The 15,327-nt window shown below is 45.4% G+C and overlaps 1 protein-coding gene across 2 annotated transcripts in view; it reads right to left on the bottom strand.

Annotated features, from left to right (window-relative positions):
* Positions 1-12: 12 nt before the first annotated feature.
* Positions 13-15,327, bottom strand: part of HCN2 (hyperpolarization activated cyclic nucleotide gated potassium and sodium channel 2) — a 34,306-nt gene continuing 18,991 nt past the window's right edge. For both annotated transcript variants that reach the window (XM_053658423.1, XM_037139072.2), the window contains 3 exons: positions 3,554-3,794; positions 3,153-3,317; positions 13-1,380 (listed from right to left, as the gene is read on the bottom strand). In XM_053658423.1, coding sequence (XP_053514398.1) covers positions 680-1,380; positions 3,153-3,317; positions 3,554-3,794 — 1,107 coding nt within the window. In that variant the 3' untranslated portion in view covers positions 13-679. The remainder of the gene's footprint in view (positions 1,381-3,152; positions 3,318-3,553; positions 3,795-15,327) is intronic.

Below are 15,327 nucleotides of genomic sequence, written 5' to 3'. Positions count from 1 at the left end.
GTAGGCTGGGCGCCAATGCTGTTGTTTATTGCGTGGAATGGGGTTGTGGAAGTTAGTGGGGTGTGGGGGTGTGGTGGGGACATTGCTGCCTCGGCTTGTCAGTACATTCGTCTCAAAGGCGGGGATTCCCCATCCTCACCCCCATGCCCAGGTGTGGCCCATACCGCCAGCCCCTGGGTGCCCTGTGCTGGAGGATGCTGCTTGTGCCCGCTCCAGGAGGTCACCATGGGGCACACGCGGAGAGGGGCGGGGCCGGTTATTGCGTGAGTGCAGTGGGGGCAGCAGGAAGCTGGCAGGCCAAGTATTGCACTTAAACAGAATCCTCATCGGACGGCGGGCCACCTGTGAGGGTGGGGGCAGGCGGAAGTCCACAGCCATCTCTCGGCCACGGGGTGGCTCCCTCCCTGTTTCACAGTTGGGGGAACTGAGGCACCGAGGTGAAGGGAGCCCCCTCGCAGGCCCGCGAGGCCACCGCCAAGGGGGCGGGGGCGGGGGGCGATGTGGGTGGGCGCAAGGTGATGGGGGACAGCAGGAGCCCGCCTGTCTTGACTACAACTACCTACGTCTCCTCTATGGCTTCTGGGGTGGGTGGCCGGGGCAGCGCGCAATGGCATGGCTTTGGTTTGGATGAAGGCCCCGCCCCTGGCCCACCCAGGCCCACGGGGCGGTGCAGCGAGGGTCACAAGTTGGAAGAGAGGCGCGAACGCGCCGAGTCAGGCGGGTCAAGGCCTCCTGTGGCGCTGGGCAAGGCCGAGTCCCTGCGGTCTGGGCTGGGTCCGGCTGCCCTGGTGGCGGGTGTGGGCCCCAGGCGCGGTGTGGAGCTGCTGGCTGGACGTGTGGAGACCGCAGGGCCAGGGCCAGGGCCAGGACCGCCATAGGGCAGCGAGGGCTGTGAGGCGGACAGCGGGCGCGAGGCGCGGCTCAAGCGGCGCGCTGGAAGTGCGGGCCCAGCACGGGGTGCAGCTGGAGAGCAGGGTGCGCCGCCATAAGGCGAAGTCCGTGGTGCCCGGGGACTGGCGGGTGCGCCTGGGGGACTGGCAGCTGGCACGTGCCCCGGGGAGGCAGTGGCATTGGGTGCAGGCCCTGGGGGCAGGCGGCGCACAAGGCGCGGTGAGCCGAGAGCTAGTGGCCCCACTAGCGGGCGTGCCACCTGCGGGCAGAAGCTCATGGCCACGGCCTGCTGCAGCGTGGCGATGGCTGAGGTGACCTGTGGCTGGGGTGGTGGTGGGAAGAGGCCGACACGTTGGCCCAGCTCAGCCTGCTGCACCATCTCACGGTCATACTTGACGATCTCCTGGATGATGGCATTCTCCTGGTTGTTGAACACGCCTGAGTTGAGGTCATGTTGCACCTTGTGCAGCAGGATCGAGTTCTTCTTGCCTGGGGATGGGGGAGGTGTCAGTGTACAGGGGAGCGTCTCCTGCATGCGATTAGCCTGTATCCAGTAGGCAGACCGCTGCATGTACTGAGTACCTCCTACATACAGCAACCAAGTATCGGGCACCACTACATCGGTAGGCACAGAACACCTGCATGCAGCAAACAGTATGTCACCCACTCTCTACAGCCAGCATACACACACTTGTGCATATTGCATGCCTTCTACATACAGCCAACAGCACCTCACCTACTTTCTACAACAGTACACATACAGCTTCATGTACTGAATGTCTGCTGTATACAGCAAGTAGGTATAGGCACCTATTCTCTACATATACAGATGCACATGGAATGCCTCCTGTACACATGAAGAATGTATTGGGCATCTACTATCTACAGCCAGTATGCAAAGCACCCCTATATATCACAGGTAGTACTGAGTGCCTCCTGCATACAGCTCTGTGTATTGAGTGCCTCCTGCATACAGCAAGTAGGTATTAACATCCACAGTGTATAGCCAGTATATGTACACTTGTGTGTACTAAGTGCCTCCTTTATAAGGAGAGCAGGCATCTAGTGTCTGCTGTGTATGGGAAGGAGACAACTGAGAACCTCTGTATACAGCAAGTGTGCATGATCTATAAGGAATCAAGTGTCTGTTGTGTGTACCACGCACAGAGCACCTGATGCATACATAAAGCAGGTATGAGACCCCTATGTAAACTGTTAACATCCATGGAGCATTTCCCATATGTAGCAATCTTGTATTGAGCGCCTGCACTATATAGCAACACACCCAGAATGCCTGCCTGTTTGCAACTAGAGGGCCAAGTACTTAAAACATACACTGCAAGCATGTGTTGAGTGCCTGCTGTATATAGCAAATATGTCTAAGCACCTGTCCCAAAAATGTTGAATACCTACTATATAGTCATTGTTTAGTGCCTTTTGCATATAAACATGTATGGAGCACTTTCTGCATACGGGGAAGTTCTCCCTCTAATCCCTGTCCACCCCACCCAGTCCTGATTTTGTAGCCATTGATTTTTATTCCCACAAATAGCAAGGGCCACCATCTCCCTGCTCCTATGTCTAGTCAGTAAGTCCTGAGGGCTCCACTTCTCCCTACAACCAAGGCTACCACATCCTGCCCAGGCCAGGCCACCATCTCCCCGCTGTGTAAACTTGTAGAATACAAATCTGATCAGGTCCTCCCCTGCTTAGAACTGTCTGTGGCTCCCTATTGCTCCTGATTTAAAGTCCAACCACCTCCCCACACAGCCCACCAGACCCAGCATGCCTGGGTCCTTGCCTACCTCGCTAACCCTCCTCTCAGCTTCTCTGGCTCTCTGGACTCTGGATCTCTTTCTTACCTCAGGGTCTTTGCATAATCAGCATCCATGTGCAAAAACATGCCTTCTCATCCTGACACCACCTACTAGTACTGGTCTCCAGTTAGCATCGCCAGGAGGCCCCACCACTACCACATGTCCTCTCTGACAAGCTGAGGGTGGCAACAGGCAGCTTCATGGCCCACCAGCTGTCACTCTGGGCACATGGTAGCTGCTCAGCAGTTGTTTGCCCAGTGGGCAGAGTTCTGCACAACTGGAAACACCTCATAATTTTTCTTCCTTGGAAACTAGAGCTGTGCTAAGCCAGGGGACAGAGCCAATCAGATAATCTGGTTTCCTGTGTGTCATCTAAGCCACACCACATTCCATCTCAGCATGGTTTCCCCCAGAACTACAGAGGGCTCAGCCAGGCCCACTCACCAATGCGGTCCAAGCGGTCAATGGCGACAGTCTCAAAGGCCCGCCGCATCATGGGGTACTCCTCCAGCACCTCATTGAAGTGGTCCACACTCAGTGAGTAGAGGCGGCAGTAGGTGTCAGCCCGCACACTCGCTGTGCGTCGGCCCCGTGTTAGCAGGCAGATCTCTGTGTGGCCAAAGAAGGCACCTGAGACACTGGGCAACACCCAGCTGCCCCCGCATTCATCCTGTGGGTACTCCTAGCTGCAGTGAGTGCCACCCAGCACACACCTCTGCTAGTGTGGCCCCCGTCTAGCCAGAGAGTCCTTCGAACTGGCACCCCTGTGGCCTTCCTGCCTTCCCCTCCAGCCCCAGGAAGGGTCCAACTTTATTGCCCGCTCCCTGGCCCCTGCAGACACTAACCCCCAAAATAGGAGCCATCGGATAGCTTCATCTCCTTGTTGCCTTTGGTGAGCACGCTGACCACACCATGCTGTATGAAGTACATCTTCTTGCCAATGGTACCCTCACGGATGATGTAGTCACCTGGCTGGAAGACCTCAAACTTGAGTTTGGTCAGCATGGCTGTGACGAAGTTGGGGTCAGCATTGGCAAACAGTGGCATTGAGGCCACCAGCTTCCGGCAGTTGAAGTTCACAATCTCCTGTAGAGGCAATAGGCAGGGGTGATATCTGGGAACAGGCTGAGTGCTTGCTTCCATCTTACCCCACCTTTGGGGCTCTTTCACCTTTCAGACCCTCAGTTTCTTTGTAAAAGGGGTTTAACATTTTAGCCTGAAAGCCAGCTTCTTATTTAGTGGACAGACACTACAGGTTTTGCCACCAAAGACAAAAGTTAGAAAAGATGCACACTGATTCCTTACTATTTAACACCATATTAGCAGTGCTGGTCAGTATAATTAGACAAGAAAAAGTAACTGTAGACACAAGAACTGGAAAGGGGAAAGTAACACTATCTCTTTACTGTCTCCTTTAATGTAACTACATAGAAAACCCAAAGGAATCAGTGGAAAACTATAGCAATAGAGGAAGTTAGTCATACTAGCAGTGATAAAAAAAATCAACATAAAAATGAATATTAAATGAATGGAGTAGAAGTCAGGCTGACAATTAACCTTGGCAAAAAAAAAAAAAAGCTTCTGGAGGACTGAAATGTTTGATGTTTGAGCTGAGTGACAGTTACATGGGGATTTCATTGTACAGAACATCAAGTGTGCCCACTGACATGAGTTTTCTCCATTTTTCCTGTTCACTTACACATTTCAGTTGATGCCAATGAAAATTCCATCAGGTTAGCTGTCTAATAACTTAAGATAGTCAAGTTCATTTAGAAACAAATGAGCAAAAATAGCAGGAAACCTGTTGGGGGGAAAAAAGCAGTAGGGAGGTGGGAATAGCCCCCTAAGATGTTAAAACACATTGTAAAGCTTCACACACAGAGCACATAGGCCAACAGGATACAGTGTAAGTCCAGAAAAGACCCAAGCACAATGGAACTTTAAGGTAAGGGTGGCCACCACATCAAGGAGCAAAGTCAGATGTTTCAACAGATGATGACACTGCATCCCTTCCTCACACCATATTTCAGGATAAATACCAAAGGGATCAAAATCTAAATGTAAAAAATGAGGTCTGCCAAGGCAGTGGCATAGGAGGCTACTGAATTTGCCTCCTCCCATTCCAAACTCAAACATATATCAATATAGACAATTACTCTGAGACAACAGAGCTGAATGAATAGCTTCTGGCAACAAGAGAAACCAAACAGAAGACTGGAGCCACAAGACCTCTCTGGGAGCTGCAGGAACTCTCCAGGGTCAAAAGGGCTGGTGAACACCATTGTTCTGGTCCCCTCTACTTAGATATGTCCATATGGGCTCTATCCTGGGGTTTTGGCATGCCTGCAAGGTCACCCCTGTGTGTTCCCAGTTTTATTGTTTGGGGCCTTTAGCTTCCCACGGGATAATACAGCATCACCACATCCACCAGGCCTCACTATCAAGGACTTCTCTAGCTTGGTGGGCCAGTGCTCCAGATGCCTTACGCACCTGCTCAGCTCCCACCAGTTTCTCCAAACCACCTGGCACATTCAGCCTACACAGAGTCTGCTTCTATATAAGTATAAACATAGATATCAAACAAAGTAAGAAAATCTTTCAATGAAGAAATGAGAAAAATCTTTATTAAAAAAGAAAACCTAAGGAAAAGGAGAAAAATAATTTGCCTGATACTGAATTCAAAGAGACAATCATAAGGATGCTCACCAAACTTAAATCAACTGGAGGAACTTAGGGAGAACGTCAACAAAGGGAAAGTATAAGAAAAAACAAAGCAGACTTGAAGAGTACAATACTCTTCAAGTACTGAAATGAAAAAGCACATGATAAGGAATTAACATCATATTAGCTAACAGAAGAATAAATCAGTGACCTAGAAGACAAACTAGAACAGCAGAAAGAAAAAGGTGTTGTTTGTTTTTTAAAAATTTTATTTTCAGAGGGCAAGGGAAGGAGAAAGAGAGGGAAAGAAACATCAATGTGTAGTTGCCTCTTGTGCTCCCCCTAGTGGGGACTTGGCCTGCAACCCAGGCATGTGCCCTGACTGGGAATCGAACTAGCAACACTTTGGTTCGCAGGCCTGTGCTCAGTCCACTGAGCCACACCAACCAGGGTTGTTTTTGTTTGTAATGAGGATAGTTTAAGGGAATTCTGGGATAACATCCAACACTCAAACATTCTCATTATAGAGATCCCAGAATCCCAGAGGAGAAAGGAGCAGAAACTTGACTTTATGAAATAATGGCTGAAATCTTTCTTAAGAAAGGAAACATGTCTAGGTCCAGGACGTACAGAAAATTCCAATCATAATGCGCCTAAAGAAACCCACACCAGGACATATTGTAATTAAAATGGCAAAAGAGAATTTTGAAGGAGCAAGAGGACAACAGCCAGTTACATACAAACTTGACAGGGCAGAAGGGGGAGGGAGGGGCTTTTAAAGTGCTGAAAGTAGGAACCCATGGCCTAGAATAATTTACCCAACAAGTTCATTCAGAATTGAGGGAGAGATGAAGCATTTCCCTGACAAGCAAAATGTAAAGCATTAAACCAACTTTACAAGACATATTAAAGGGGTTTTTAAGTAGAAATGACCATAACGAGAAATAAAAAAATATGACTGGCTGGTGTGGCTCAGTGGACTGAGCAGCAGCCTGCAAACTGAAAGGATGCTAGTTTGATTGCCAGTCAGGGTACACGCCTGGGTTGAGGGCCAGGTCCCTGGTTGGGAGCTTGTGCGAGGCAACCAATTGCTGTATCTCTTGCACATTGATGTTTCTCTTCCTCTTTTTCTCCCCACCTTCCTGTCTCTCTAAAAATAAAATCATTAAAAAAAAAATAAAGTGAATATGGGAAAGGAAAATAAATCTCACAGGTAAAACCAAATTCTAACAAAACAAATTGGACATTTAAAAGCTACTATGAAGTTCAAAATAAAAAGGATCAAACTCCATTTAAACTATATGTAGCTAGATATACAACATAAAAAGATGTACAACATGATATCAACAACATAAAGTGTGTAGGGGGAGTACAAATATAGTCCTTATAAAATATATTTGAATTTAAGTGACTATTAGCTTAAGATAGACTATTATAGAAGTAGAATGATATACATAAACCTCATGGTAACCACAATAAAAAACACCTACAAAAGAGATACAAAAAATTAGTAGAAAGTACTCAAACAAATCGCTAAAGAAAACCAGTAGACCACAAGGAAAGAAATCAGGAGATGAAGAAAGCAACAAAGAATGATAGAAACAACCACCAAACAACAAAACAGCACAGTAGAACTTATCAATAATTTCATTAAAAATGGATTAAAAGGTCCAATAAAAACATATAGAGTGGCCCTGGCTGGTGTGGCTCAGTGGATTGAGCACGGGCCTGTGAAGCAAGGGGTCACCAGTTCAATTCCCAGTCAGGGCACATGCCTGGGTTGCAGGCCAGGTCCCTGGTGGGGGACACATGAGAGGCAACCACACACTGATGTTTCTCCCTCTCTTTCTCCTTCCCTTCACTTGTCTCTAAAAATAAATAAATAAATAATCTTAAAAAAAAAACATATAGAGTGGCTGAATGGATTAAAAATAAGAACTATTTTTATATTGCCTACCAGAGGCATAAAATTAAAAGACACAAATAGACTAAAAGTGAAAGGATGAAAAATATACTCCATGCAGGCCCTGGCTGGTGTAGCTCAGTGGATTGAGTGCGGGCCTGCGAACCAGACAATCGCAGTTCAATTCCCAGTCAGGGCACATGCCTGGGTTGCAGGCTAGTTCCCTGCAGGCCAGTTCCCAGCAGGGGACGCATGAAAGGCAACCATACATTGATGTTTCTCTCCCTCTCTCCTTCCATTCCCCTCTAAAGATAAATAAAATCTTTAAATATATATATATATATATATATATATATATATATATATATATATATTCCATGCAAATAAAAATGAAAAGAAACCTGGGGTAGCAATACTCACATTTGCCCCATATACTTTAAAACAACAAATGTAAAAGAGACAAAGAAAAACACAATCATAAAGGGGCCAATCTAAGAGGAGGCTATAACTGTAAATATCTACATGCCCAACATAGGAGCACATAAATACATAATGTAAATATTCATAGACATAAAGGGAGAAATTCACAGTAATACAGTAGTGGTAGGGAATTTTATACCCCACTCAAACCAATCCAGACAGAAAATTAGGAAGTAATGGATTTAAATGTCACATTAGAGGAGATCAACTTAATAGATATTTATACATCAGTTCATCCCAAAACTGCAGAATAGAATTTTTTTCAAGTGCACATGGAACATTCTTTAGGACAGGTGATTTGTTAGGCCACAAAACAAGCCTTCAGCCCTGGCTGATGTAGTTTGGTGGATTGAGCGCCAGTTGCAAACCAAAGGGTTGTCAGTTCGATTCCCAAATGGGGCACATGCCTGGGTTGCAGGCCAGGTCCCCAGTAGGGGGCATGCAGGAGGTAACCACACATTGATATGTCTCTCCCTCTCTCCTTCCCTTCCCCTATCTCTAAAAATAAATAAAATCTTTTTTAAAAACATAGAAGAAAAAAATTAAAAGCCTCCATAAATTCACAAACACTAATCATAGCAAGTATCTTTTCCAACGACAATTGTGTGAAATTAGAAATCACCTACAGAGAAAAAATTGGGAAAAACACAAATATGTAGAGACTAAACAATATGCTACTAAACAATGGATTAAAAATGAAATCAGACAAGAAAGAAAAAATGACCTTTACAAAAGAAAATTAAAACTCAACTTCACAAAATTTATGGCATGTAACAAAAGTAGTTTTAAGTGAGAAGTTCATAGCCATGCAGGCTGACCTCAAAAAATAAAAAATTTCAAATAAACAATTTAACTCTACACCTAAAGGAACTAGAAGAAGAACAAGCAAACCCATAGTAAGTAGAAGGAAGGACATAGTTAAGATCAGAGCCAGAATGAAATAGAACTTTTTGAAAAAATAAAAAAGATTGCCTTGGCTGGTGTAGCTCAGTGGATTGAGCACAGGCCTGCCAACCAAAGGGTTACCAGTTTGATTCCCAGTCAGGGCACATACCTGTGTTGTGGGCCAGGTCCCCATAGGGGGCACTTGAGAGGCAATCACACACTGATGCTTCTCTCCCTCTCTTTCTCCTTCCCTTGCCCTCTCTAAAAACAATTAAAATCTTTTAAAAATAGAAAAGATCAGGGATTTCCGCCAAGATGGAGGAGTAGGTGGAAGCACTGTGCCTCCTCCCACAACCAAGTTTTAAAACAACAAAGTTTTAGCAACAAAAACGCAGCCCAAACCACAGAAAATTGAACTTCACAGAAGTCTGACAACAACGAACCCTTCAGCCAAACCGATAAACCGGTGAATGAGGGAGCGGTGAGACGTACCATGCAGGTCCCAGTGGCAGGAAGCAGCAGAGGGGACTGCCATTGTCCCTCTCTGGCCCTGCCCCCACCTACAGCATCACAAACCAGTGACCTGGGTGGCCCTGCCCTGGTAAACAACTAAGGCTCCGCTCCTCATACCTAATAGGCACTAACAGATCAAAACATGGCTCAAGAAGAACTTAGAGCCCCAGAGCTGATTAATCTAAGTGATGAAGAAATAGCCAAACTTTCAGATGCACAGTTCAAAACACTGGTGATCAGGATCCTCACAGAACTGGTTGATTATAGCCACAAATTAGACAAACATATGAAGGCGAAACTAATTGAAATGAATGGAAATGCACAGCAAACCAACAGTAATGGAAAGGAAACTGGGACTCAAATCAAAGGAGTGGACCAGAAAGAGGAAAAAAATGACCAAACAGAAAAGAAAAACGTTCCAACATCAGAATTATAGGGGTGCCAGAAGGGGAAGAGGAACAGCCACAAGTGGAAAACTTATTTGAACAAATAATAATAAAGGAGAACTTCCCCAATCTGGCAAAGGAAATAGACTTCCAGGAAATCCAGGAAGCTCAGAGAGTCCCAAAGAAGTTGGACCCAAGAAGGAACACACCAAAGCACATCATAATTACATTAGCCAAGATTAAAATGAAGGAGGGAATTCTAGAAGCAGCAAGAGATAAGGGGACAGTCACCTATAAAGGAGTTCCCATCAGACTGTCAGCTGATTTCTCAGAAGAGACCTTACAGGCAAGAAGGGGCTGGAAAGAAGTGTTCCAAGTCATGAAATCTGAAGACCTACATCCAAGATTGCTCTACCCAGCAAAGCTTTCATTTAAAATGGAAGGGCAGATAAAGTGCTTCTCAGATAAGATCAAATTCAACAAGTTCATCATTACCAAGCCCTTATTATATGAAATGTTAAAGGGACTTATCTAAGAAAAAGAAGATAAAAAAGATGAACAGTGAAAGGACAGCAAACTCACAGTTATTAACAACCACACCTAAAACAAAAGCAAACTAAGAGGATAGCTAGATCAGGAGCAGAACCATAGAAATGAAGATCACATGGAGGGTTAGCAACAGGGGAGTGGGAGAAGGAGAAGGGGGGAGAAGGTACAGAAAATAAGTAGCAGACTTCCGCCAAGATGGAGGCATAGGTGGATGTACCGTGCCTTCTCACACAACCAAGTTTAGAGACAACTAAATATTAGCAACAGAAAACACAGCCAGAACACGGAAAATTGAACTTTTCGGAAGTCCGTTAACAACAAATTCTTCAGCCTGACCGGTAAGGGGCGAAACCAGCGGCTGGCGGAGCAGGTTTGCACAGGAGGACTTGGCCAGATGGACTCAGGCCCGCGGAATCCAGGCGCAGGGTCGGACCTAGTGAGCGACCAAGTGAGCGACCAGGCGAGCGACCACGGGGGAGACAGCGGGGCAGAGGGGCTGCATGTTGACTGAGGTCGCGCATTTGTGCGCGGGTGGACAGGCGAGGGAGTGGGCGGTTGGACCGGACCGGGCCGGCAGGTCCCCACGTCAAGCGGCACTGGAGGGCGCCGCCATTTCCCTGCTCTGACCCCACCTCCACATACAGCGTCATAACCCAGTGACTCTGAGTGGCCCGGCCCAGGTGAACCACCTAAGGCACTGCTCCTCCGCACCCAGCTGTGAGAAGCGGCAGAGGGGGTCACCATTTCCCCGCTCTGGCCACGCCCCCACATACAGCGTCACAACCCAGCGACCTGGGAATCCAAGGAGCCACTTCTCACACTTAAAGGGCCCAAAGAGACCAAGAATGGCGCAGGAGGATCTCAGAGCCCCAGAGCCAATAGATCTAAGCGATGAAGAAATAGCAAAACTCACAGACGCACAGTTTAAAACACTGGTGATCAGGATCCTCACAGAACTGGTTGATTATACCGACAAATTAGACAAATATATGAAGGCGAAACTAATTGAAATGAATGGAATTGCACAGGACACCAATAGCAATGAAAAGGAAACTGGGACTCAAATCAATGGAGTGGACCAGAAGAAAGCAAATAATGGCCAAACAGAAAAGAGTCAAGAAGCAAGAATTCAAAGAAATGAGGAGAGTCTTAGGAACCTCCAGGACATCTTTAAACGCTCCAACATCCGAATTATAGGGGTACCAGAAGGGGGAAAGGCACAGCCACCAGTGGAAAACTTATTTGAACAAATAATAAAGGAGAATTTCCCCAATCTGGCAAAGGCAATAGACTTCCAGGAAATCCAGGAAGCTCAGAGAGTCCCAAAGAAGTTGGACCCAAGAAGGAACACACCAAGGCACATCATAATTACATTAGCCAAAATTAAAATGAAGGAGAGAATCCTAGAAGCAGCAAGAGCTAAGGGGACAGTCACCTATAAAGGAGTCCCCATCAGACTGTCAGCGGATTTCTCAAAAGAGACCTTACAGGCAAGAAGGGGCTGGAAAGAGGTATTCCCAGTCATGAAATCCAAAGACCTACAACCAAGATTGCTCTATCCAGCAAAACTTTCATTTAGAATGGAAGGACAGATAAAGTGCTTCTCAGATAAGATCAAATTCAAGGAGTTCATCATCACCAAGCCCTTATTATATGAAATGTTAAAGGGACTTACCTAAGAAAAAGAAGTTAAAGAAACATGAACAGTGAAAGGACAACAAATTCACAGTTATTAACAACCACACCTAAAACGAAAGCAAACTAAAAGGACTGCTAGATCAGGAGTGGAAACATAGAAATGAAGATCTCAAGGAGGGTTAGCAACAGAGGAGTGGGAGGAGGAGAAGGGGGGAGAAGGTACAGAAAATAAGTAGCATAGACAGTAGATAGAAAATAGATGGGGGGCAAGAATAGCATGGGAAATATAGAATCTAAAGGAATTGAGACACATGGTCATAAACTAAAGGGGGGGTAATGGTGGGGATGAGGGGTAGGGTGGAGGGGAATAAAGGGGGAACAGAACAACTGTAACAGCATAATCAATAAAAAAATTTAAAAAAAAAGAAAATAAGTAGCATAGATGGTAGGTAGAAAATAAATGGGGGGAGGGCAAGAATAGTAGGGGAGACATAGAATCTAAAGAAGTTGAGACACGGGGACATAAACTAAAGGGGGGGAATGGTGGGGGAGGGGGTGTGCAAGGTGGAGGGGAATGAAGGGGGGGAATAGAACAACTGTAATGGCATAATCAACAAAATATATTTTAAAAAAAGAAAAGATCAGTAAAACTTAGACTTTATTCTTTGAAAAGATAAATATGAACAACTTACAAAAAATAAAATTAGCCCTGGCTGGTGTGGCTCAGTGGATTGAGCCCGAGCCTGCGAATCAGATGATCGCGGTTCAATTCCCAGTCAGGGCACATGCCTGGGTTGCAGGCCAGTTCCCAGCAGGGGACCCACGAGAGGCAACCATACATTGATAGTTCTCTCCCTCTCTCCTTCCCTTCCCCTCTAAAGATAAATAAATAAAATATTTTTAAAAAATAAAATAAAATAAAATTATAGGCCAATATCATCGATGAGCATAGATGTAAATATTCTCAGCAAAATGTTGCAAAACAAATTCAACAATACATTAAAAGAATCATACACGACAACCAGTGGGATTTATACCAGGGACAAGCATGGTTGAATATCTGTAATCAATTAATGTGATACATTAATAAAATGAAGGATAAAAACCATGTGGTCACTTTGATATATACAAAGAAAGTATCTGACAAGATACAACATCTTTTTATCATTAAAACATTCAATAAAATGGGTGTTAAGGAAAGTACCTCAACATAAGAGAGGCCATACATAACAAATTCTCAGCTAAAAACTCAATAGTGAAAAATTGGAACCTTTTTCTTTAAAGTCAGGAGCCAGGCAAGGGTACCGACTCTCACCACTGTTATTCAACATGGTAACTGAAGTCCTAGCCAGAGCAATCAGACAAGAGAAAGAAAGAAAAAGCCTCCAGAGTGGGAACAGAGAAGCAGAACTGTCACTATCTGCAGATGACAAATAGTGACATCATATAGAATATATGATTCTATATAGAGAGAATCCAAAGACTTTAAAACACTATTAAAAAATAAACATAGTAAAGTTTCAGGATGCCGCATGCAGAAGAGAGAAGCCAGACTGCAGTCTGACACCGCACACAAAAATTAACTCAAAGCAGATTCACGACTTGAATGTAAGACCTGAAACAATAAAATATATAGAAGAAAAGACATGCACTAAACTTATGGACATTTGTCTCACTTTTTGTTTTTTTTTAACCCCAAAGGCAAGGCAAGTAAAAGCAAAAATAAATGAACAGGACTACAGCAAACTTAAAAGCTCTGCACAGCCAAAGAAATGATCAACAAAACAAAAAGGAATGAACAAAATGGGAAAAGGCATTTGCAAACGATACCTCTAGTAAGGGGCTAATATCTAAAATATGTTTTTTAAAAACTCATACACCTTATCAAAAAACAATCCAGATAAAGGGCGACTTCCGCCAAGATGAAGGCATAGGTGGAAACGCTGTGCCTTCTCTCACAACCAAGTTTAGAGACAACTAAATATTAGCAACAGAAAACACAGCCAGAACACAGAAAATTGAACTTTTTGGAAGTCTGATAACAACAAATTCTTCAGCCTGACCGGTAAGAGGGGCGAAACCAGCAGCTGTCGGAGCGGGGTTGCACAGAAAAACTCGGTCAGACGACTCAGGAGCGCGGAACCCAGGCGCAGGGTTGGACCTAGCAAGCGACTCAGCGAGCGACCGCGGGGAAACAGCGAGGGAGGAGGGCTGTGGGTTCACTGTGGTCGCGCTTTCCCGCGCAGATAGACAAGCAAGGGAGTGGGCGGTGAGACTACGGGACTGAGCAGGCCCCACAGTGCTCAGCAGCACAGGACACCGCCATTTCCCCGCTCTGACCCCGCCTCCACATACAGCGTCATAACCCAGCGACTCTGAGTGACCCCGCCCGGGTGAACCACTTTAGGCTCAGCTCCTCACCCAGCGGTGAGAAACAGCAGAGGGGGTCGCCATTTCCCAGCTCTGACCACGCCCCCACATACAGCGTCACAACCCAGCGACCTGAGAGTCCAAGGCTCCCCTACTCATACTTAACAGGCACGAACAGACCAAAAATGGCTCAAGACGATCTCAAAGCCCCAGAGCCTATAAATCTAAGCAATGAAGAAATAGCAAAACTCTCAGACGCACAGTTTAAAACACTGGTAATCAGGATCCTCACAGAACTGGTTGATTATAGCCACAAATTAGACAAACATATGAAGGCGAAACTAATTGAAATGAATGGAATTGCACAGGACACCAATAACGATGAAAAGGAAACTGGGACTCAAATCAATGGAGTGGACCAGAAGAAAGCAAATAATGGCCAAACAGAAAAGAGTCAAGAAGCAAGAATTCAAAGAAATGAGGAGAGTCTTAGGAACCTCCAGGACATCTTTAAACGCTCCAACATCCGAATTATAGGGGTAGCAGAAGGGGGAAAGGAACAGCCACCAGTGGAAAACTTATTTGAACAAATAATAAAGGAGAATTTCCCCAATCTGGCAAAGGAAATAGACTTCCAGGAAGCTCAGAGAGTCCCAAAGAAGTTGGACCCAAGAAGAAACACACCAAGGCACATCATAATTACATTAGCTAAGATTAAAATGAAGGAGAGAATCCTAGAAGCAGCAAGAGCTAAGGGGACAGTCACCTACAAAGGAGTTCCTATCAGACTGTCAGCGGATTTCTCAAAAGAGACCTTACAGGCAAGAAGAGGCTAGAAAGAGGTATTCCAAGTCATGAAATCCAAAGACCTACAACCAAGATTGCTCTATCCAGCAAAACTTTCATTTAGAATGGAAGGACAGATAAAGTGCTTCTCAGATAAGATCAAATTCAAGGAGTTCATCATCACCAAGCCCTTATTATATGAAATGTTAAAGGGACTTATCTAAGAAAAAGAGTTAAAGAAACATGAACAGTGAAAGGACAGCAAACTCACAGTTATTAACAACCACACCTAAAACAAAAGCAAACTAAAAGGACAGCTAGATCAGGAGGAGAAACAAAGAAATGAAGATCTCAAGGAGGGTTGGCAATAGGGGAGTGGGAGGAGGAGAAGGGGAGAGAAGGTACAGAAAATAAGTAGCATAGACAGTAGATAGAAAATTATGGGGGG

Source organism: Artibeus jamaicensis, unplaced genomic scaffold, assembly GCF_021234435.1.
Source record: "Artibeus jamaicensis isolate MK-2021 breed Jamaican fruit bat unplaced genomic scaffold, CSHL_Jam_final scaffold_537, whole genome shotgun sequence".
In the NCBI taxonomy this organism is placed as follows: Eukaryota; Metazoa; Chordata; class Mammalia; order Chiroptera; family Phyllostomidae; genus Artibeus; species Artibeus jamaicensis.
Note: the sequence above shows the minus strand (reverse complement) of the source record. Positions and strands in the feature narration are given on the sequence as shown.